The sequence below is a fragment of the Ctenopharyngodon idella genome, chromosome 17 (genome assembly GCF_019924925.1).
Source record: "Ctenopharyngodon idella isolate HZGC_01 chromosome 17, HZGC01, whole genome shotgun sequence".
Classification (NCBI taxonomy): Eukaryota; Metazoa; Chordata; class Actinopteri; order Cypriniformes; family Xenocyprididae; genus Ctenopharyngodon; species Ctenopharyngodon idella.
The window spans coordinates 15,938,661-15,961,966 of NC_067236.1; the positions used below are offsets into that span (position 1 = coordinate 15,938,661).

Sequence of the window (23,306 nt, forward strand, 5' to 3'; positions counted from 1 at the left end):
TGTTTTTTAAATTAAATTAAAAAAAAAAATTATCTATCAATATTAGCAATATTATTTAGTAATTTACATTCTTAGAAGATTAAATAAGGATATAGTGCACATTATATATATATATATATATATATACACACACACACACACACACACGCACGCACATAATATATATATATATATATATATATATATATATACACACACACACACATACATATATATACATACATTCAAACCAAAAATTATAAATTATTCAGACACTAGATATCATTTTTTTTATTTTTTTTTTACTAGTGGGCGCACTATAGTTCATTTATGTAAGTGAGGATAGCAAAATAAAGTAAACTGTGACATATTATACCCAAAAATTCTTCATACAGTGGACTACCAGTAATATATATACATATATATACATATATATATATATATATATATATATATATATATATGCGTTTTTGTACACATATATATTGCCTGTGTTTTGGGAAAAGATGCAAAGTTAATTTTTTAATGGTGTCTATATATATATATATATATATATACACACACACACACAAATATATATAGATATGACAGCACTACCATAAATATATAATAAATAATATATTTAAATAATGTCATTTAACAAAAAAGTAATTTAACAATTAAAGTACCTGCAGCATAGTTGGAGACTTTTAGTAGCTCAATAACTGTTTTTACTTTCTAACACACAGATGAGTGTTAGAAGAAGAGTACCTTTGGAAGAGTACCTTCCGCCACCAGTACAACTCTCACTGACTGGAATGACACACATTCCAGTCAGTGAGATTTGTGCTGGTGGCAGAAGGTACTCTTCCAAATCCAACTGGGCTGATTACTGATTAGAAGGAATTACGAGAGAGGTCACAGCTGAGTCTGTGGCAGACACTAACACACACACACACACAGTCGTTTTCATTAGCAAACAATGAATTCAGATTGTTAACCAAAAACTGCAAACATCTGACGGAGAGAAAGCACTTGGAATAGGGCGGGATGCCATTGAGGGATGGAGAGACATGGATGGGTGAGTAATAAGCTGTTTATTACTACCCTTATGCAGGGATCATCTCACTCACCGCTCCTGGCTGAGGACAAGCCCCGTGCTTGTCTGTTCAGGTGAACTTATTTTGTTTCGCCTGCTATTTTGAGCTTTCAATACTCAGGGCAGGAGTATTCTTAGCTTTATGAAACACTATATGGCTAAAAATATTTGCACGGTAACTGTGCTGTAGAAAACAATTATTGCACAAAACGTAAACTGTAAATATACTTCATGTGGTAAAATCTAAATTAACATGGGTTTTATTTAATCCAAAATTATCTTCTATTTTTATCAGACTTATAAAGTTATGCAATAATGCTCTTCTTGATATTGTCTCAGCTGTTGCTTAGTATGTTTTCTCTCTTTTTTGCCTCTCAGGCATACATTTGCAAAAATGGAAATAATTTCAGCTTCACTACGTTTCTAAAGGACCTCACATGGCATCTCCAAGGAGTTTGACAAATCAAAACATAAAACGGCTTTGTTTTGCCCATTTGCCCTTAAAGCTCTTTTTAAAAAATTCTCTTTTTACTTCTATCCAGTTCTTCTCATAATTTAAATGAATGAGCTGCATGAATACTGTTTAGCGATTGCAGTTCAAGGTCTTTTATTGATTGACACTCACTAAGTTAGCCTAAGAAGCTAATTGCTAAGAAGCATTAGTCCATTCATTCAAGAACCTTGTACATCTCAATGACTTACATCTAAAATGACCACTTAAGCTATTTGATTTTTGTACACTATTAGACTTCCACAAAATTATATAAAGTGTAGGGCTCTCTGAAATTTTGAAGCAGTTCCCACACTCATACTCTAAAATGGCTGTGCTGCCGGTTAGATTCACCAAAACCAAGAGAGACAAACTGGCCCAGGTTTTGTGGGTGCTGAACTGGATATCCATTGTAACAGGAATCATCCTCTTTAGCTTGGGCATCTTTTTGAAAGTGGAAATCAACAAGCGGCAGGATCTAATGGTCGAGCGTCAGCTCCAATCCGTGCCAAACATGCTAATAGCCGTGGGACTTATAGCCTGCGCGATTAACTTTTTGGGAGGAAAGATCTGCTATGACTGTGTGGACACCAACAAGTTCTTACGTTGGAAGTTGGTGATGCTCCCGTACATCATTTGTACGTTTTTCTTCACTCTGAGCGTGCTCGTGGGTGCCTTGATGTGCTACAGCATGCTCGGACAGCTGGAGGAATCGCTAACGTTGGGGCTACGTGATGCTATGCGTTACTACAAGGACACGGACACACCAGGCCGCTGCTTCTTGAAGCGCACAGTGGACCTGCTGCAGATCCAGTTTCAGTGCTGTGGGAACGAGGGCTACAGAGACTGGTTCCACATCCAATGGGTCAGCAACCGATACTTGGACATGTCTCAACGGGAAGTGGTAGAGTAAGTTGGGCCTGAAACAAATATTTATTTAAATATGTAATATTTAATTAGTTGGTTAGTAGTTATTAAAGTGCCCCTATTATGCTATTTTAAAGGTTCATCATTTTGTTTTGGAGGTCTCCTACCATAGGTTTACATCCATCCAAGGTCAAAAAACACTTTGATTTCATCATATTCATTGCAGCATCACCTGTTTTCTTCACAGCATTGATTCAATCAAGGATATTGTTTTTCTAATCCCCTCCTTTCTCAGTGCCTACTCTGCTCTGATTGGTCAGATTGCCCAATCTGTTGTGATTGGACTACCATGCTCTGATTGGTCAGATGGCCCAATCTGTTGTGATTGGTCTACTCTGCTCTGATTGGTCAGATGGCCCAGTCTGTTTTTCGATTGGTCTATTGGTTTCAGAGTATGTAAATGAAACGCCAATTACCATATCTGAATTTCATCTCTGGATCTTCCTCAGCACCTGTACACAGTGATACGAACAGAAACAATGTCGTCAGTTTTACCGTATCAATTTGAGCTCAAGTCCTCATCTTTTGGAAGTGCATGCAAAGTGGATTTGCTTTTGCAGCATAGAAAAAAAGTGCCTTTTCGACACTGACAACACGAACCAAAATCTTTCAGGTCTCAGCTACAACTACAGTGTTTAAGGGCAGGTTTGCGGCCAGCCAATGAAAACCATAGGCTGACATTATGCAAATTTGTTACAAACCTTTGTAAGTTTGTGTAGGAAGTAAGACAGGAATTACTGATGGCTCGTTTCAGGCAGTTCAGAATCAGTTCTTTCTTTTGGGAGACAATAACTCTTTGAACCTTTTACATTCACGAACAGCTATATTACACACTACATGAAGGGTAATATCCAAAAAATCATAATAGGGGGCACTAAAATAATAATAAATCTGAAATGTCTCCTGATTTTATGGCAAATACTTTTTATTGGCATTATAAGTATAAGGCAAACAATTGCATTTATGATACATTTTACAGTTCCAATTTTTTTTTTTTCTTACTAGCCGTCTACGGAGCAATGTGGAGGGAAAATACTTAATGGATGGAGTTCCCTTCAGCTGTTGCAATGTCAATTCTCCTCGGCCGTGCATTCAGTACCAAATCACCAATAACTCCGCACACTTTAATTACGAGTACCAGACAGAGGAGCTCAACCTGTGGATGAGAGGATGTCGTCAGGCTCTGCTAGATTATTACACCAACATCATGCATTCTATCGGCCTCACTGTTCTGATCATCTGGCTCTTTGAGGTTGGTTGCGGCTATTGCTTTGATAATACATTAGGGAAGGATTCTAAGCTTAACTGATACAATTAATGTGCGGTCACATTAGTGAAATTTCATAGGCAAAAAAGGTATTGCTGCTCACATAGATAGCGCTTTAAAAACCAAGCAGCTTTTTTTTTGGTCAACGCAGCGAATTCGTAAAACAAACTTTTGTGTGAAATCTGTGTGCGGAAATTTTTCGTTCTCACAAGTAATTCCTGATCACGTGGATTCCTATTGAAATGACTGGATTTCACCCGCAAAAATGTGACTGCACATTTACAAAACGGACTGTTCATGACACCAGTCCTTGAATTTGATTAGCTAAGCACCATTCCACAAGTGTTGACAGACAAAAGCACTGCACTGTAAAAAATTATTTTCATGATTTGTTATCACAAAATCTTTTTTTGTCAGATCAACTTAGATAATAAATGTGGTTCAGATAACATAATATTTTGAGTTTCTGTTGATTAAACCAATCGAATTCATTGTATTAACTAAATTGTTTTAATTTCAATGAACTCAAAATTTTGAGGCAACCAGGTAACTTACTTTTTTAAGTTAAACCAACAATTCTTTTGTACAGTGTGGGAAGCTTGAGCAGTAAAATGCATTGTAGGAGTAAAATACATTTTCAGGGAGTGAACGTTTCAGTGCACTGGAAGAATTTTGCGATTGAGACAGCCATTAAAATGGCCGACTCCCTGATCCCTGATTTCATTGACACCCCTATTGTTGTCAATGAAACCCATAATTCTGCAATCAAGGATGTCAACAGCTCTGAGCATTATGATTATGGAATCATAGCTGTATTTACATATGCATCAGACCAAATTTCAGTTGCTTATCAACGCTCAAAATGTGAAATATGTTGGGTGGGGGAGGGAGTGTATCTGCCGGAGGAAAAAAAAATTACTGACCAAATTTTGACTGATAAATTGTTTTGGCAATTGTACTAGGAACTCGACACTAATTAAAAGCAAGGGGCAACACAGTGACTATATTAAAGCTAGGGTAGGCAATGTTTTTCATAAACACTTTTTGTTATACTGGTTGAAACTCTCTTCACATCCTGATAGCAATCAATAATAGAAGTGGTCCAAATATTTTTTTAAAAATGTATTGTAAATACATGTAAATATATCTTCTGTAGAAGTCTCAGGACCAAAAAAAAAAGTTTGTCCTATCATTGCATTCAGTCCTACCTGCCTGTCAAGTTATGCATTTGCATACCTCCACGCACAGTCACAGAACGCTACAAACAAACAGCAGCCACCTTTTAAACAGTTCCACCTGAACCAAAACAACCAGTTTATGCTGCGTTCATGACGTCATAATTGCCGTTGTAAAGAGAGTGGCTGTGCGCGTTCGTGTGTTTTGAAGGAGGCATGGTTTTGGAGAGCGCTCTGAAGGGAGGGTGGGTGGGATCTTATGCTTTAGAAGCTAGCTTGCTATTGCTAGCCTCTCTGAAATTGCCTACCCTACCATTAAAAATCTGCTCTGGTTCTGTGGCCTAATCCCATCATGGGATTGTACACTCACTTCATAATCTGCTGCACCAGTCACTCCAGTCCCCCAGTGTCCTATGTAAAGTATGTGAAGCTTCTTATAGCACATCAAACAGTATGAATTATTCAATAGTTTCAGGTGGATCAAATTTCTTTTAGAGGAATAAGTATCAGACTGCTATCAGTCAAAACGACCTTATCGATTCCTTCTCTGACAGCTCTCAGTGCTAACGGGGGTCCGTTATCTCCAAACGTCCCTGGAGAATGTTCTGCGACAGGGGGACCCCGAGTGCGAGTCTGACGGGTGGCTCCTGGAGAACAGCTTTGTGGAAACCGCTCGCACTAATTTCAACATCATCAAACACCTGGGCAAGTTCAATCAGATCAACACAGCCAGCAATGGAGATCCAAACATTGATAGACCATCTACAGCACATTATGGTCCAGATAATGTGCCTCCAAAGCCTCTTCCCATGAGCAGTTAACTCTCCAGAATGCTCCTTCTGGTGAGAAACATTACATAAGCTACAGAGGACTGCTGGACTCTGATGCTATATGAAAATGATTAGGTAAAAATTGAGATGGCATTGTAAAGCAAGAAGAGTGATATCACAAGATACTGAAGTTCTGTTGTAATTTAATGTGAAAGAACCTAAGGCAAATCATCATGGGGCCTTCAAAGTCTTAAAACCTTTAAAATGCCTCTCATTCAGCATACAACAGTTTAATTTGTTTGTGTTTTAGAGATTCTCATACTGTATGAATAGTGCTGAATAGTGTTACTGGACTTGTTTATAGCAAAAACTGTTCACTCTAGGTTTTTAATTAGGGAGTTACGATATTTCCATAACGTAAAAACGGTTTCAATATTTCCAAGATATCAAAAATGTCAGCTTACCCACAAGCCATCATGAATTCTTGTTTCATGCCTTGGTCTCGTGCCTAAAGCCAGGTATTGTAATCACTGGTGAAAACATGATATCAACAGCCTCTAAAAAATTTTTTTCAGATGTATATTTTAAGCACACCCATGCCTAAGATGATCATGAATATGTAGTAGCAATAAATGGAACATGTAAATTTAATTAACACATCATTAAAATCTTTAAGTGATGGTTCCAAGGGTACTGTGCAGTTCATTGACTTGACTGAACATTTGAAATGTTGTGGTTACTCTGTGCTTTAAGTATATATATATATATATATATATATATATATATATATACACACACACATTTATTCAGAATACATTATAAATCATTAAATATTATTAAATATTTAATATATTTTTTTAAATATATTTTAAAATGTAATTTTCCTGTGATGTCATTACCATTACCATTACAGTCTTCAGTATCACATGACCTATCATATATCATTCTAATACATTGATGTGCTGCTCTTGAAATAGTTAACCCTGGGTTATTCTAAACCCCGGGCTAAACGGAATCCTGGGTTATCTTGCTTCACGTTTACTGCTCATAATTTGCCCGGGGTTAACAATTAAGCTAATCCTGGTTATTCACAAACTGAAGATTCACATTGTACATTCCTAAACACTGGGTTAACGTTCTAATTTGCATATTGGCAGTGTCAGTGTCATTGATTGGATAAACTAACAACGCAGCACGCGACCTGTTTACCAAACTCTAGCACTACTGAGTGCGCATCCCGTATTGCCGACTGTACTATCGAGTTTTTACTGAATGGACATTTCGGAATATAAAGGTAAGAATGAAACGGTCTTTTCTTCACTCAAATTGTCGCGTTTTCTGTCAGCATTTCACATTTTTCCTCTCAAACGCTGAATTTACTGTTTATGTACAATTCGAAGTGTTTTCGTGACTGCCCAAATCAGGCAAATATGAGAACGCGCCTGGCTCTAACATTCTATCAGCGCGTTGTTTCACACTGTAGAATTTTGGCACCGCAATGCGGGGTTAACACCGCAAGAGGGGTGCTGCTAACCCTGCTTCGGAGCAGGGTTTCATAACCCCGGGTAAAAAGCGGTGCTAACCCCGCTTCTAAATTACAAGTGTGGAACGTTCCTTTGCCCAGGGTTAAAAGTGGTGTTTAGAACGACGATAACCCGGGATTAAGCGCAGTGTGAAAAGCCATATTTCTTATTTGGAAATCATGAGACATGACTTTCAGGATTGTTTGATGAATAGAAAGTTTAAAGGCACAATATGTAATTTTAGCCGCTAGAGGTCGCTTATTTAAAACAAAGGTGTAGCTTGATGATGCCGTGAAGGAGCGTGGATTTATGGGAGTTGTCGTCTACATCTCCACAGCATGGAAAGCAATCCGACAGACTCGGGCAGAAGTCATGTTCATGTATGAGCTAATGTATTAAAGTTTTATTAAAGTTACTGTGGTATGAAGCAGTGCGAGCTGCAGCGATTGCTGCAAAGTGCTACAAGTCTCTTATACCAGCCACCGAGTGAACACAGAGTTTTAGTATGATTGTTTTAACAATGTAAAATCAAGAAAACAAGTGATTAAAACAGTAAGACTAACCGTGAGCTATATAACAATGACTATTTTTCTGTTGATAAATGTATCCAAACAGTTGCTCACCTGTCTAATAAAACACATAATATATTAAAGTATCTTTGGTGATTCCATGGTTTCTACGAAAGTAAAACTGGGAATTGAGGGCAACGCGGATATGACGTCATTGAAAGGTGACGCAACGACACGGTCTGTTACAATGGATAAAATTGCTGATTTTTCTGGATTTAAACATTGTTGGAAACATTGGGGATAATTTAAGTACACAAGTCAATGAAATATATAACACTGTTCTAGTGGTTTTTGGATATTTTAATCTAAAAATCTTACATATTGTGCCTTTAAAAGAACAGCATTTATTTTAAATAGTCTTTTGTAACAATGTAGCAGTCTTTACTGTCACTTTTGATCAATTTAATGCATCCTTGCTGAATTTCTTTAAAACAAAACAAAAAAAAGACCCCAAACTTTTGAATGGTATTGCATAGACTTAAGTAAAGTGTTACCATTTAGGTTTTTACTTTAATCGAGCTGTGCTATTCAATACAAAAAAAATAAAAAAAATAATAATAAAAAATCAGATATACAGGAAGTTGCGTTAATGTCTACAAACTACAGATTAATTCATAAATAAAAAGCAGCCTTTTCCCCTTCAGATCTCAAAACATGCATCAAAGAAATATTTTTCTTGTTTTTGCTTTTAATATCTGATAGATATACCCATCAATCACTATTAGTAAAATATTTAAATATAATTTTAAAACCAGAATAAATAAATAAGTACAGATAGTTGATGAATACAGTGATTTAACAGGACTCTATTCACCTTATGTAGCACACCTTTTGTGTGAGATTCATTAGCCGCAATAACTGGAAGAATAACAAAAAGTAGTAAATGGTAAAATAATTTTTGCTACAAACCAGTGTTTATGATTACAATAATGAATTAAAATAATATAACAAACAACAGTTTGCAATATCAAGCAGCATAACAAACAGTTTTTGTACAGATAAAATAACTGGAAGCAGATGAGACGGGAAGCCTCGACACAATCAATTTAAAATGGCCGCACCCGCTCTTACATTAAGAACAAGGGGGATAGAATGTGAAGTGAAGGTAAGAGATCCACTAGCATGGAAGTGATGTCACTCAGTAATTTATTTCATGTAAATAAGAAGTTTAAAAGTACCTTACACCTTGAAACAAACAATGAGCGGGGGGAAAAAAACACTCTGGACTTGGACTGACACTCAAGAAAAGCACTTGTGTTTGATTTAATACATATTAACAAGTGGAATATACTTGACTTTACCCAATAGGCATTGTTGCATGTGATTATTGATCTTTTTGTGTTTCTTCATTAATTCACAGCTGCATTCTTATAGTAAAATAGCATAATCTAATTATACATTATTGTTTTATATACATGTTCATGTGACATCCATAGCATGAGTGAATCTCATGAAACCTGTCAAGAATATGCCTGGCTCATAATTCACCCCAAAATCAAAAGAAATAAGCAAATGTGCTTAAATTAAATAATGCTTATTTTTAGGACAATTAAAATAATTTGCATCTAGATTATTTCTTAAATTTCACATTACTGTAACAGATATTCTCATTACTGTAAAAACTATACTAACTTTAGCTATTAACTGTATATCAGTATTCATTTTCTAAATTCTTACTCATTATATTTCATTTATACTGATTTAATTTTTTTAAATGCATTATAGTCATTTTTACTGTAATGATAATAATAGGAATTAAAAATAAAAAAGACTAGTAAATAGAAAAAATGTAGTGGTCCAGAATATAGGCGCCTTTATGCAAAATATGATTTCTTTTTTCTTCTTCACTTCGGGGTGGCATGTGACCCGGACATGTTTTTGTGAGATTCACCTGAGAACATAAGTTGCAAAACAGCATCTTGCTCAGAAACACTGAAAATACTTTTTTACTTTGAGGGCATCTTTGCATAATAAAGCAGTAGAGAGATATATTATATTCACATGAATACATTTCTCACACAGATTAAAGAAAGAGTGAACAGGCGATGGAAGGGTGAGAGGACAAGAATTCACAAAGGTATAAAAGCACGGTTTGCGTTTTATAGTGACAAAAGCCCCTCAATAAATCTTTACAACCTGAAAACAAATGCGAAAACACCACAAAGACCAAAAAGAAAAAGCTGCAGTGCTATAATTAGTGTAGATCCGCAACTAAAGCAAAATAAATAAAGAGCCGAGAGAGCAAATTCACTATCTTTTATGGGCCTGTTTAGTATGGCTACCCATAATGCACTGGCTGTTGATGTGAAACACTGACAGCAGTAGGTAGAGATGTGAAGGAGTTTATTACTCCCTGCTGTCAGGCTGATGTCATGCGTAGTCTAACCGAATGTGTTGTGTCTTGCTACTCGCATCGTACACTTCCTCTGCCTGCCTCGGAGCTCAAAGCATCTGCCACTCAAAGGGGAACATGACGTTGAGGACCTCCAGATTGCGGGCGATTTCCTCAAGGACGCAGTGCTGCTGCCACATATGAAGCATCTTGCGGTACCGCTCTGGACACAAATGGAGTGGGTTCCCACGCCTAGCAAAGTCCAAACAAATACATGTCAGCATTAGTGCTAATAAAGTACATGCTAAATGATATTGTATTTCTAAAGCTGAGGGAAGAATTACCTAAGAAATACAGATTAGCATTAGTGCTAATAAAGAATAAACTGACAAAGCACATGCTAAAAATGATATTGTGTGTAAAGCTAAGGGAAGATTTATATCAGAAATACAGATTAGCATTAGTGCTAATAAAGAATAAAGACAAAGCACATGTTAAATGATAATATCATGTGTAAAGCTTGGGGAAGATTTATATCAGAAATACAGATTAGCATTAGTGCTAATAAAGAATAAAAAGACAAAGCACATGCTAAAAATGATATTGTGTGTAAAGCGTGGGGAAGAATTATATCAGAAATAGAGATTAGCATTAGTGCTAATAAAGAATAAAGAGAAAGCACATGTTAAATGATAATATTGTGTGTAAAGCTTGGGGAAGAATTATATCAGAAATACAGATGAGCATTAGTGCTAATAAAGAATAAAGACAAAGCACATGCTAAAAATGATATTGTGTGTAAAGTGTGGGTAAGATTTATATCAGAAATATAGATTAGCACTACTGCTAATAAAGAATAAAGACAAAACACATGTTAAATGATGATAATGTGTGTAAAGCTTGAGGAAGAATTCAAATGTTTGGCATCAGTAAGATTTTTAAATAAAAAATACCAGTAAAGACATCTATAATGAACTTCATCAAAGAATCCTGAAAAAAAAATCTTAGTTTTCTCAAAAATATTAAACATTTTTCAACACTGATAATAAGGAATGTTTCTTTAGCACCAAAACAGCACATCAGAATGATTTCTGAAGAATCATGTGACAGTGAAGACTGGAGTAATGATGCTGAAAATTCAGCTTTGCATCACAGGAATAAATTACATTTTACACTATATTAAAATAGAAAAAAACAATATTACTGTTAACATTTACTGATCATAAGAGACTTCTTTCATAAACATTAAACCATCTTACCGACCCCAAATTTTTGAACGGTAGTAATTTATATGCATTAATAAAACAATATAGTAAGAAACACAATATTTATCTACAAATATCTATTTACTGGAAAATGTGAAGACTTGTGAGTGATGACAAACAAATCACTGAACCAATCTGATCTGATCTGAGTATTTCTGACTAAAATGCTAATGAAATATCTTAATATTGTATAACAAAGAAGTCACATTATAGAAAACATCTTATAAGTCAACTAATTCACAACAATGAATTTTACCCAAGCTGAGGGTCTGTTTCTCCATAATCATCTAGGTAAGGTGCTGGATAGGGACTGCCCCGTGTCTTACTGGCCATCAAGACAATCTCACACTCTCTAACCCTGTTCAGAAAGACACAAACAGAATTATTAACAATAGTTATTTGTATTTATTTAAATCACCCTGCCTTAATAGAAATTTGTTTTGTAAAATAAGATGCACACAGTAAATGGCACAGGTTCAGCAGGATTTCTCCTTCCTCTCACCTGAGAAACATTCCCACTCCAGCTCCACAGATGGCGGCGTGGGCCGTACACGCTCCCACTTCCTCCCCATTCAGCTGCACCTGACAGCAGGGGCTCTGTGCACACAGCATAACCCCGCACAGCAGACACAGAGTCGGGTGCTTTCGCTCATCATCTGATGAGTTTGGGCATCTATGGAAGAAAAAATGGTCACCACAAGTAACATCCTATTAATCTGCAGAAAATATTCAATTCCCTCAATTGACATTCTAGGCAATCCTTTATTAAAAGTACTTACTTAAAGTGACTAGCTTGGTTGAGCAACACACTATAGTCCTCTGGAAGATCTATTAGCCTATTTCTCTTGTGAGGATACCTGAATAACAGTTGAAAAAAATCAAATAAATTATTGCATTAATAAAGGGGAAGGAGAGAACTTGAGTGTCATCAAACCTGATGATGTGTGTTTCTCCTTTGAGGGCTTTGGATATGGCTGTATTCCCACACCACCTGAGACACAGACACAAAGTGAATGAATGGATAAATATATGGAATTAGGAACTTAGAAACATACTGTCTAAAAGGGGTGAAAACAAGGGGTGTTCTTTATACACACACACATACACACACACAGACACACACACACGCACGCACACGCACGCACGCACGCACAGACATATATGTACATAAACATTACTATAAATTCAGTTGTTGCTGTTCACTGTCGTCAATTATTATAATTATTATTATTATTAACAACATATTAACAATCATCATCCTTATGTTAACTGATCAACAAAAACTAAACAGCTGCAACAATTTTAATTTTTCAATGTATTTTTAAAATGTAATTGTTTATTGTTTTGTTTATTAGTCTAATAAGCAAAATATTTTGAAATAAGAATAAATACTACTACTACTACTACTACTAATAATAATAATAATAATATGTATTATTATTGTAATTAACATTATCATTGTTATTAATACTATAATTCTAATTAATTAATAACAACTAAACAGCAATAATAAAAATATTATAATACTTGTATTATTGTGGTTGTTTGTTATTATTATAAACAAATAATAATAATAATAATAATAATAATAATATTAAATTTATAACGGCCAAAAACAATTATTATTATTACTACTACTACAGCAAATAAGCAGTAACAACAGTAAAATATGTTTTTAAAATTTTATATTATAATTATTAAATCAACTACAATAAAAAAGCAAAAAATATAATGATATTAGTGTTTATTATTATTATTAATAAACAACAACTAAATAGCAACAATATTATTATTATTATTGTTGTTGTTTTTGATTTATTATTATTATTATTATTATTATTATCAACAATTTATATATATATATATATATATATATATATATATATATATATATATATATATATATATATAAAAATTTATAAATGTGTGTGTGTATGTGTGTGTGTGTGTGTATATATATATCATTTAAATTGCGAGCTTGAATCATCTGATCTCTTTACCTCTTTATGAAGGTAGTTACAACATCCCTGTAGTCTTGAAACAGTTGAAACAGGTTGGATGGTAAGGAGAGGTAACTACACAGCAGAGGGAGCTGACTTTCAGGTGATTCTGCATATAGATGAATTATGATTAATAATTGTTTTATACAATTTATACTCATTTATACTGATACAGTACTGTGGAATCTGCTGCTGTGTGCACAATGACATACAATTGGTAACACACTGGTAACAATATTGCACACTGACCATGCCCAATTCATTCATGGATGCATACTTGGTACTATACTGTATACCATGGCAAAAATAGCCTAAATAATATACATGAAGTGTCATTATTAGTTTTTTTTAAACCTACAATCCATTGATAACCAGGCAGATTTGTTAAAGTAAACAGCAGTGTGGCACGTTTAAATCCAACATATGAAGTGTAGTGACCTGCAGTACTGGACAGCTCCTCCGGAGGGGGCACTCCTATAAGGCAATTAAAGAACAGTGCAGCACAGCGCAGGAAGGGAAGGACACCTCTCTTCACACTCTCTACGGTGAAGCCAGATACACCAGGTCTCAACCTGAGAAAGAGAGAGATGATGAGAGACAGCAAGAGAGAAAGCGGGAGTCTTTCCCTACATGACACACGTAAAAAGCTCACCCATCTGTGTGTTGTGAGACTATAGAGAAGAGTTCTGCTGCAGCCTGGGCCTCATCGCCCTCCTCCACCATTCCTATTACAGCACAATCTACACACATACACATATTACTGAAATAGTGCTGTGCAAAGGCATTTGCAAAAATGTCATACTTTTGTGTCAATTCGCATCCAGCAGTGTGTGTGTTTACCGTGTGAGGCCAGCAGGACCTGGAGCATGTGTGCCATAGTGACCAGGCGCAGCAGGTAGAGGTGATTGAACGCTGTGCTGACTGCTGAAGGCTGCAGGTCTACAGCCTCTTCCTGATACAACGCTGGGATGGACAGAACCAGCCCCACCTGAGCAGAACATCACAACTCATTAGCAATGTTCAACCACTTAGTACTAACTTACTAGATGCTTGAAAATGATTGCTTGAAGTCTAAGTGCATAAAAGAGCAATGTTCTCAAATTGTTGATGGTGCGTGCCCATGCAGAAGTCGCCTTCATAATGCTAAAGTGTTGTGAGAGGTTGCCAGGGCGTTGACGTGTGGTTTCTAAGGTGTTCAGAGTGGTTATTTGCATATTGGTATGTGGATACTAGGGTATTTTGGCTGGTTACTTTCTTACGAAGCCATTCCATAAATTTCTACGACATTCTGGTTTCTAGATATTGTTTAGGTCAATGCAAGTCTATGGGACTTTTTTGCTTGTTTATCTTCCAGGCACAAATTCAGCCTTTCAGTCATTATATATATATATATATCCATCCATCCATCCATCCATCCTTTAGATAAAGGTCCAGTTCTCACTATTACTTCTTATTAATAGTTAGTAAGGTAGTTGTTAAAGTGATAGTTCACCAAAAACTTACTCACTTACTCACCCTCAAGTTGTTCCAAACCTGTATGATTTTCTTTCTTCTGTAGAAGAAAAAAGAAGATATTTTAAAGAATGCTGGTAATCAAACAGTTGATGGCACCCAGTGACTTCCACAGTAGGAAAAAATACTATAGAAGTCAATGGGTGCCATAAACTGTCTGGTTAAAAACATTCTTTAAAATATCTCCTTTTGTGTTCAACAGAAGAAAGAAACTCATACAGGGTGAGTAAATGATGGCAGAAATTTCATTTTTGAATGAACTATCCCTTTAAGTTTAGGTATTGAGTAGGATTAAGGGATGTAGAATAGTGGTCAGAATAAGGCATTAATATGTGCTTTATAAGTACTAATAAACAGTCATTATCCTAGTAATATGTATGCTAATAAGCAACTAGTTTATAGTGAGAATTGGACTCTAAACTGAAGTGTTACCATATTTAAACAAATAAACAATGAAATAAATAGAATAATAGAAATGAAAATAGCATTTCTTTAATACTGACTTTATAAGGTACAGTAATAATAATAATAATAATAATAATAAAAAACACCCACCAATAGATGAAAGAAATCCACTTCTAATATTGATGGTGTGTTTTCTACATTAGGAAGAGGTACCAGGACTAGAAAGAGGCAAAGAGAATTATTGCATGAACAAAACCAACAAAGAAATCCATCCTCTAATAAATGTAACATACCTGCTAACATATCAGTAAAGTGCTTCTGTATGACAGCTTGACTGCTTTTCAGCCTCTGAGCAGCTGAAAACTGCACCACTGCTTTGAGTCCAGAGAGCTGAAGAAGAACATTGTCTTATAAAAATCCATCCTGCATTAAATAGTGCACATTATGATCAATATCAGCACAGCCAAACCAGACCTGTCTGTTCTGGAGGGATCCAAAAAGAGCCTTCCCCTCTTCCTGTAACATGTTATCTAACGAGAGAGAAAGAAATCAGATGAGGCACACAAGACAAAATTAAAGGATGTACAGTATCTTAGTAATCTATGAAATCTTTGGAGTTAAGTCAAATTTACTTTTTACAATACACCATGACTACATTAACAAAGCAGCAGATTACAGTTGGTAAGTGCCAATCACACTGCTGCTCCGAATTCTGCTACATAACAGGATAATTTGAGAGTAAATATGGGTGTTGATGCCGAACACTGACCGTGTGAATGTAGCCACTGTTTTAAAGCAGCTTTACAAACAACAATGCCTAACAAAGGCCCCAGTGACCAAGGAGGAGAGCATTACCGGTGGCCTGGATGGTGTAGGCACAAGTGTTCCAGGACATGACAGGCACATACGGGCACAGGTCATTGGGAGCCGTCTGCAGTCCTACCCTGTGCACTGTGGTCGCACAGACCCCCAACATCTCTGTGATACTGCGAGAGAACTTCGGCCTGGTCAGAAATGGGGAGTTTAGATTTTCATTTTCATTAGAGTTCATTTTGAATGAACAATCAAAAAGATAAACAATGCAGATTTATTTTCATAGCCTTCATTGTTCATATTTACCAAGGGTGCAAATAATTCTGACCAGGACTGTATATGACCAACATATTATATAAAACCAACAAAATCATGTGTTTCTCATCAGGTTGGGAAAAAAAGGCATTAAAATAACATGCTATGATATATTGTGTGCTATAGGACCAGAAGCATATATTAAGTAAATATGGTCAATTTTGCTGTCATATTGACTCAAGTAAAGACCCGTCTATTTAGAGACTCACGGCTCTTGAACTCCAAAACTGAGAATGGATCTAAAATCAGCTTGACACTCATCAAAAAGTGCCATTGCTTCCTCCACCGCTGCCTCACTGTTATTGTCTGTAAAAACACCAACACGCAAATCAATCCAAATTAAAAAGAAAGTGTTAATGACATTAAGAAATTGAAAAGACAGATCCAACAGGCACATATCAGTTTTGACTCTCACCTGCTTCCCATGTGGCTCTCAGCCCTCTGATTCGAGAAGAAATAATCTGAACCCAGCGCTCAAGAGTGAGATGCTGACCAACTAACTCGGCACTCTCACTGACAGAGAGAAAATAGAGAGAGTGAACATTTCAACTCAACTCATCAACACTCAATATTGAGTATAATAAGGTTAGTAAAGGTGCCGTACTAGTTAATCTTGCTGGGCTCCACAGGGATCAGCGGGATGACTGTGTTACACAGGGACTTGCAGAGCGGACACATGTACTCGCCGTTCTCCAGGTCTATGATCAGCTCTGCATGCAGCCGATTCCGAGTGGTGTTCTGCACAGCTTCAAAGTACCTGCAAACGACCAAAAAGGCATGATGATGTAAAGTGTACTATATTTTTTGTTTGGTATTAGCATCCCAGATGGTGATTTCAGCAGGTCATGGAATTTGTAGGCCAACAAATAAATAGTTTTTATAAATCCTAGTTGTATTTTGTGCATGTACTGTGTGTATCATGTAATCGCTCAATAAGTGTTTAACCACAAAAAAAAGTTTTAAATAAATCAACTTGTGAACAACATGTGACGTAATGCTACATTTACCCCTTTAGGAAAGTTATCCAATGTTCAAAATTCTGTTAGTTAAATTTCATTTTGACCCAAAAATGAAATTTCTGTCATTAAGTACTCACCCTCATGTTGTTCCACACCCGTAAGACCTTCGTTCATCTTCGGAACACAAATTAAGATATTTTTGATGAAATCCGCGAGCTCTCTGATCCCCCATAGAAAGCAATGTAAATAATGAATGTGGTAATTACATTGCTTTCTATGGTGGATCAGAAACCTCTCGGATTTCATCAAAAATATCTTAATTTGTGTTCCGAAGATGAACTTGATTGAGCAAGTTTTAGTTTTCCTTTTTTATGAATCATTACTTGATTAAAAACATTAAAAACAGAGAGAATATTATATACACAAATTTTGCAATTGAATTAAATTATATGGATAAGGTAATTGTTAATATTAAATATATTCAAAATACTGAAAAAACAAAACAAAAAAACAACTGTTAATCACTTTAAGACTTGACTCACTTTTGCCAGCAGGTGGCATGCATCACATGCCCACAGCTGCCAGTATGTGTGCCCACAGCCAGATCAGGAGGCATAAACAAGGGGTAGCAGCCTTCTGTTGGACGAGAAAAAGTCAGAAGAGATAGAGTTAGAAGAGAAAACAGTCTGATTCAGCATCACAGTACATTAGCAATGCTTATCATTGTCATTAAATCTTCATAACGTGTCAAGGCTTTTATACATGCATTGTGTCAATGCTTGCTGCTTATTATCGCAGATAAGGTACTTGAGAGGTAAATTGTGTAGTATCATTCACCTTTGGTGGAGACCGTCTTTCCACGGTTCTGGGTGAGAACTGTAGATCTCTGCACACATGCTGTAAGGACCATGGCTGCTGCCTGAGCCTGAACCTCCTGCTCCTCCTGACACAGGATGCAGGTCAGAGTCTCCCAGTCTGTGGAGCAAACGCCCTGCTGAGGTCCCACAGCCACTCTGCTCTCATCCACATCCATCCTACAGCTGCACACACACAGTGGACTTTATTTAGACATACAAACATTTGAAGGGTGAAATAATATCAAATGAGTGTGATAGGCAGGCTATAGGGGACAAAAGAGTGAAAGAATGAAAGAAAAGACTACATGAAATAATAATGAAAATGCATAAAAATCAAAATGTAAAAGAAAGTTCAAAAGCAAAATAAGAAAATGTTAAAGTAACTAAAGAGCAAAAAGAAAAATGAAGGAGCAAAAAAGAAAGCAAGAAAATAGAGTAAAAATTAATAAAAACGAAATATAATGATATAATATAAAAATAATGAACAAAAGTGAATGGTGCAATAATGAATAAAGGCAAAAAGAAAGTGAAAGCAAAAAAGAAAGAAAAAGTAAAGTATAAGAGAAAGTGAAAGAAACTGTAAAAAACAAAAAAAATTAAATAAATTAGAAAAATGCTGAAAGATTGAAAGAATGACATGGCAAAACAATGGAAAAAATAGAAGCAAAAACAAAAAAAGCATAAGAAATAAGAATGAAAAAGTGAAATACTGTAACAAAAAACAGATCAAAAGATCAAAAGAAAGTAGCAAAAGAAAGAATTAAAAGGCAACAGCAGAGCAAAAGTGAATAAAAGTATGATAAAAAAGAAGGAAGGAATGTGAAAAAGCACAATAATGAAGAAAAAGACTAAAGGAAATTAAAGAGTAAATGCAAGAAAGTGAAAGCAAGTTTGAAAAAGTAAACGAATAAATGACAATGAAAAAGTATAAAAACAACAAATGGAAGTGAAACGAGTGCAATAAAAAAAAGCGAAAAGAAAGTGAAACAGTAAAACAAGTGAAAGTAAAAAAAGAAGAGAAAGTGAAATGAACTAAAGAGCAAAAGAGAACAAGTGAAAGGAAAACATGAAAAGTAATTGGTAGAAAGAAAGAAAGAAAGAAAGAAAGAAAGAGGAAAAGTAAAAAAAAAAGGATGATTAAAAGACCATAGAAATGAAAAAGGCTAAAATTGAAAGAAAGCAAGAAAGTGAAAGAAACTAAAAAGCAAAAGTGAAAGAGAATGAAAGAACAAAAATGGAAAAATGTAAGAATTAACGAAAGAGCGAAAAAGAAAAGAGTAAAAATGAAATTAATTTATTTTATTTTATATATATATATATATATAAAATGGTAACAATTTACAACAAGGTCCCATTAGTTAACTAACATTAACTAACAATAAGCAATAGATTTGTTACAGTATTTATTAACCTTTGTTAATATTACTTAATAAAAATACAACTGTTCATTGTTAGTTCATGCTAGCTCAGGTCCATTAAATAACATTAACAGATACAACTTTGATTTTAATAATATTCATTTACTAAGAAATTAACCAACATTAATAAATCCTTTAGAAGTATTTTTCATGTAACTAATGTTAACAAATGGAACCTTACTATAAACTGTTACCAAAATAATAAACAAGGGTGAACAGTTCAATAACAAAAAGCAAAAAGAAAGTGAAAGAAAGCAAAAGAAAGAAAAACAAAGTGAAAGTATAAGAGAAAGTGATATAAACTAAAAAGCAAAAAGAAAGAAAAAAAATTAAAGCATGAAAAAACAAAACAAAAAAATAATAATTTAGTGAAATAGCAAAAGAAAGTAAACAGCATAAGAAAGAAAGGAAGTGTTGACCTCTCCACAGACGCGGTGACGTCGCTCTGACTCGAGCTCTCAGGCACGTTGTCATAAAGCATCTTGTTGGACTCTATGAAGTTCTTCTGCATGGCCGACATCTGAGCCATGATCTTCTGCCTGTGTGCTTTAGCAGCTTCAGCCTTCCTCTTCCGCTCGGCTTTCTCCTTATCCTGAACACTCTGGGCAGAGACAACACACTTCAGACATGGAAGCATTTCCACTGAGATCCTTATCTGAATCTGTGTGAATCGTAATACCTCTTCTGACTTGCTGCGATCTATGGCAAATGAAGCTACAGGACCAGATTTCTCCCGAAGACACTTCACCACCTCAAACATCTTGCAGTAGAGACATTTAGATCTTCAATTTCAAATCAATGAATCAAAAAATCAAATACACATCAAATCATCATCTTCATACCTGTAAGTTCCATGTGATCATGTCATTCTGAGCTTCCAGAGAAGGTAAAGACTTCATTTTGGTCAGGAAGTGGAACAAAGATTTGCCATGTTCAGAACCAGTTTCTAAAAATACAAACACATCTGTATCGATCAGCAAATACATAAACAGTGAAGCATTAATTGTAAGGCTTACGATTAATATACTGAAATAAAAATCAAACCGTGATGAGGCTAAGTGTGGTTATCAAATAGCAAAGGTTGCAATTTAATTAAATAAATATATTCATTGCATGTTTCAGAGTGAAGTGCAAACACCAAAAATGGAAAACTTATGTGTTTTGGCCGTTTATTTACACTACAACAGCGTTTTGGCGGCCTGAAAATGATAGGATAGGAATGTTAATGATAGGATAGGCCAAGATGAAGGGTAACATCTTACTTTGTGCTTTTAGACTAAAGTCAAAGGTCACTTCTTCAGCACTGCTGCTTTCCAACTGCATTTTTTCCTCCAGTAGAGCCTGGCCTACAAGGTGCAGTGCCTAAAGTCATACATGCATGTTAAAAACAACATTTTTCATATCCTAAATTAATCTACAATTAAAACGGCAACAGCCAATGATATTCCAGGTAATCTAACAATGTTCTTAGAAATACAAAAGCTGGAAGAGCCGTACCATCTGGATCATAGGTTCAGTCCATCGGTTGGAGCGGTCCTCCACCGCTTTCTGGAGAATTCTCCTCAGAACATGGATAAAGACGTCACAGCAGAGCAGATGCACTATGTTTGAGAATGCTGGACAAAATGGAGGGGGAACTGGGGGGCAGAGGGCTAAAAAAAAAAAAAAAAGGAACACCAGATCACACCCTATGACCCAATATCACAGACAAGTGAAATTTTCCATTGAAAACTCTTATTGAAAAAACATAAAATGGACAGTTCCGGTCCTGTCTTCTGATTGGTCAATACAGCATTCCGGTGCAAAAATATCACAATTATAGTAAAAACAATGACACAAAAGACCTGCTCATACAACCCGAATTCCGGAAATTTTGGGACGTTTTTTAAATTTGAATAAAATGAAAACTAAAAGACTTTCAAATCACACAAGCCAATATTTTATTCACAATAGAACATAGATAACATAACAAAAGTTTAAAGTGAGAAACTAAAATTTTATGCACAAAATTAGCTCATTTTAAATTTGATGCCTGCTGCAGGTGCACCAAATGTTCTCTATAGGTGAAAGATCTGGACTGCAGGCAGGCCAATTCAGCACCCGGACTCTTCTACGACAAAGCCATGCTGTTGTAATAGCTGCAGTATGTGGTTTTGCATTGTCCTGCTGAAATACACAAGGCCTTCCCTGAAATAGACGTCGTCTGGAGGGGAGCATATGTTGCTCTAAAACCTTTATATACCTTTCAGCATTCATAGCTGAATCTCCCAGCTGAATCTTTTCAAAATTTCTTGCTTTTTCAGCCATTTGTTGCCCCCGTGCCAACTTTTTAGAGACCTGTTGCAGGCATCAAATTTGAAATGAGAGGATAAAAGTGTAAAATTTCTCTGTTTAAACATTTGTTATGTTATCTATGTTCTATTGTGAATAAAATATTGGCTCATGTGATTTGAAAGTCTCTTAGTTTTCATTTTATTCAAAAAAACGTCCCAACATTTCCGGAATTTGGGTTGTATTTATTTTCACATAATTGCATCTTATTTGTATGTATTCAGAAAATTCCTTTTTTTTTTATTTTTATTTTTTTATTCTGCACTACATGTGCACAGGTGTTTTCAATACAGTTTTACAATATAGATCTGCATACCTTTATCACTACCATCTTGGGTCCTTCTCTTCTTCTGAGCCTCTTCTGCCTAATATGAACAAATAAACATCCTGCTGTTTCAAGACTAATATGTTTTACTGAATTATATATTGAGATAACAGGTGCATCATATACCTTACTATGCTGTGGTCTGGAATAATGATAGAAGAAAGGGTTAAACTCTTTCAGATATTCCTTCTTCAGCTCATACAAGCCATGGCCTGACACTCCTGGTTTTCTAAACAACATTTAACAAAGAGTTGCTGTTTGGAATATACTTTGAATTTCTTAGAGTTGACAGTGTAACAACTGTGTAATAACTAGTAATGACAGTGTAATAACTGATAGAACCAACTAAGCATTTGGTGAAATGTACTCACTTGAAAGTGGCAACCTTGGAGATAACCGTTTCAAGCCCTGTATCATGGCTTTCCTGTGATGCATTAAAAATGTATTTTTACACAACCTAAACAGTCACACACATTCTATGTATTTAAATTAGTAAGTTAATGTACATAAATCTCAGTCAGAAGAGGCTACCATAATTTTACTGCAATGCTGAATAATTTAATAAATTAATAAATAACTAAATAGGTAACAGTTTACAATAAGGTTCATTTATTAACATTAGTTAACTGCTTTAGAACTAATAATAAAAAATACTTCTAAACCTTAACTAAAATTTCAGCATTTAACAATACATTATTAGAAACAAAATTCGTATCTAATAACATCATTTAATGAGCCAACATGAAGTTTCCATCCACCTATTTCTATGTGAATATGGATATCGTATTAAAAAAGATGGAAATGCCAAGATGTGTATAAATTCTAAAAATGTGAATGGAAGTAAATGGAAAACTAGACCAACCAGTGGACCAACTTCATTGCACAGCATCTCAAATGTTGGTTTGATCATTCTGAAATGCCTGAGCTAAAGTCTGTCATCAAAATGATTTTGTTTAATTCCTCCTGAGAAAGGTCTCACATGATTGCATTCCCAAA

The 23,306-nt window shown here is 35.3% G+C and overlaps 2 protein-coding genes across 2 annotated transcripts in view; one reads left to right on the plus strand and one right to left on the minus strand.

Annotated features, from left to right (window-relative positions):
* Positions 1 to 1,875: 1,875 nt before the first annotated feature.
* prph2la (peripherin 2-like a) lies at positions 1,876 to 5,737 on the plus strand. Its single transcript, XM_051867662.1, has 3 exons — positions 1,876 to 2,456; positions 3,480 to 3,726; positions 5,471 to 5,737. The coding sequence occupies exons 1-3, from the start codon at positions 1,876 to 1,878 to the stop codon at positions 5,735 to 5,737; spliced, it is 1,095 nt and encodes a 364-aa protein (XP_051723622.1).
* Positions 5,738 to 8,658: 2,921 nt separating this feature from the next.
* ubr1 (ubiquitin protein ligase E3 component n-recognin 1) overlaps positions 8,659 to 23,306 on the minus strand; it is a 32,319-nt gene continuing 17,671 nt past the window's right edge. Inside the window, exons 22-47 of the mRNA XM_051867661.1 lie at positions 22,682 to 22,734; positions 22,437 to 22,539; positions 22,302 to 22,350; positions 21,152 to 21,306; positions 20,917 to 21,016; positions 20,497 to 20,600; positions 20,334 to 20,414; positions 20,074 to 20,255; positions 18,217 to 18,419; positions 17,922 to 18,015; positions 17,025 to 17,177; positions 16,836 to 16,933; positions 16,630 to 16,726; positions 16,148 to 16,296; positions 15,767 to 15,822; positions 15,586 to 15,682; positions 15,443 to 15,510; positions 14,216 to 14,363; positions 14,028 to 14,115; positions 13,814 to 13,947; positions 13,376 to 13,484; positions 12,310 to 12,366; positions 12,155 to 12,232; positions 11,878 to 12,048; positions 11,632 to 11,733; positions 8,659 to 10,362 (exon numbers count right to left, since the gene is read on the minus strand). Of these exons, the coding sequence (XP_051723621.1) occupies positions 10,221 to 10,362; positions 11,632 to 11,733; positions 11,878 to 12,048; positions 12,155 to 12,232; positions 12,310 to 12,366; positions 13,376 to 13,484; positions 13,814 to 13,947; positions 14,028 to 14,115; positions 14,216 to 14,363; positions 15,443 to 15,510; positions 15,586 to 15,682; positions 15,767 to 15,822; positions 16,148 to 16,296; positions 16,630 to 16,726; positions 16,836 to 16,933; positions 17,025 to 17,177; positions 17,922 to 18,015; positions 18,217 to 18,419; positions 20,074 to 20,255; positions 20,334 to 20,414; positions 20,497 to 20,600; positions 20,917 to 21,016; positions 21,152 to 21,306; positions 22,302 to 22,350; positions 22,437 to 22,539; positions 22,682 to 22,734 (2,871 nt within the window). The 3' untranslated portion in view covers positions 8,659 to 10,220. The remainder of the gene's footprint in view (positions 10,363 to 11,631; positions 11,734 to 11,877; positions 12,049 to 12,154; positions 12,233 to 12,309; positions 12,367 to 13,375; positions 13,485 to 13,813; positions 13,948 to 14,027; positions 14,116 to 14,215; positions 14,364 to 15,442; positions 15,511 to 15,585; positions 15,683 to 15,766; positions 15,823 to 16,147; positions 16,297 to 16,629; positions 16,727 to 16,835; positions 16,934 to 17,024; positions 17,178 to 17,921; positions 18,016 to 18,216; positions 18,420 to 20,073; positions 20,256 to 20,333; positions 20,415 to 20,496; positions 20,601 to 20,916; positions 21,017 to 21,151; positions 21,307 to 22,301; positions 22,351 to 22,436; positions 22,540 to 22,681; positions 22,735 to 23,306) is intronic.

Bases quoted from the DNA above. Each gene is read 5' to 3' on its own strand.
- prph2la (XM_051867662.1), top strand. From the start codon at position 1,876: ATGGCTGTGCTGCCGGTTAGATTCACCAAAACCAAGAGAGACAAACTG. The intron at 2,457-3,479 runs GTAAGTTGGGCC...TTTTCTTACTAG, and splicing joins TCTCAACGGGAAGTGGTAGA to CCGTCTACGGAGCAATGTGG. The intron at 3,727-5,470 runs GTTGGTTGCGGC...CTTCTCTGACAG, and splicing joins TGATCATCTGGCTCTTTGAG to CTCTCAGTGCTAACGGGGGT.